The sequence below is a fragment of the Penaeus monodon genome, chromosome 28, assembly GCF_015228065.2.
Source record: "Penaeus monodon isolate SGIC_2016 chromosome 28, NSTDA_Pmon_1, whole genome shotgun sequence".
NCBI lineage: Eukaryota > Metazoa > Arthropoda > Malacostraca > Decapoda > Penaeidae > Penaeus > Penaeus monodon.
The window spans coordinates 5,854,694-5,854,918 of record NC_051413.1 but is presented as its reverse complement, the minus strand read 5'-3'; the positions used below and the strand labels follow the sequence as shown (position 1 = coordinate 5,854,918).

The 225-nt window shown below is 48.9% G+C and overlaps 1 protein-coding gene across 1 annotated transcript in view; it reads left to right on the top strand.

Annotated features, from left to right (window-relative positions):
- Positions 1–225, top strand: part of LOC119591326 (A-agglutinin anchorage subunit-like) — a gene marked incomplete at its 3' end in the record, with an annotated part of 19,507 nt that overhangs the window by 18,889 nt on the left and 393 nt on the right. The window contains 1 exon segment of the mRNA XM_037940056.1: positions 83–224. Coding sequence (XP_037795984.1) covers positions 83–224 — 142 coding nt within the window.

The following is a 225-nucleotide window of genomic DNA, read 5'->3' as shown; positions in this document are numbered from 1 at the left end:
CCACTAATGAGATTCACAGAGAGTCCAATGCTTATCTCACTACGTATACAGGATTTATAATGCGTTGTCTCTGTCCCACCAGTTCATCGAGACGAAGAGACCATCAGCCAGTTAAACAGAGAACTGGCGGACTGTCGGGCCCACCTTAGCACCACTACAGCCAGTCCTGTCACCACCACAACGAGAAATATCACCACAGCCTCCAGTACAGCCACGAAAGTATCT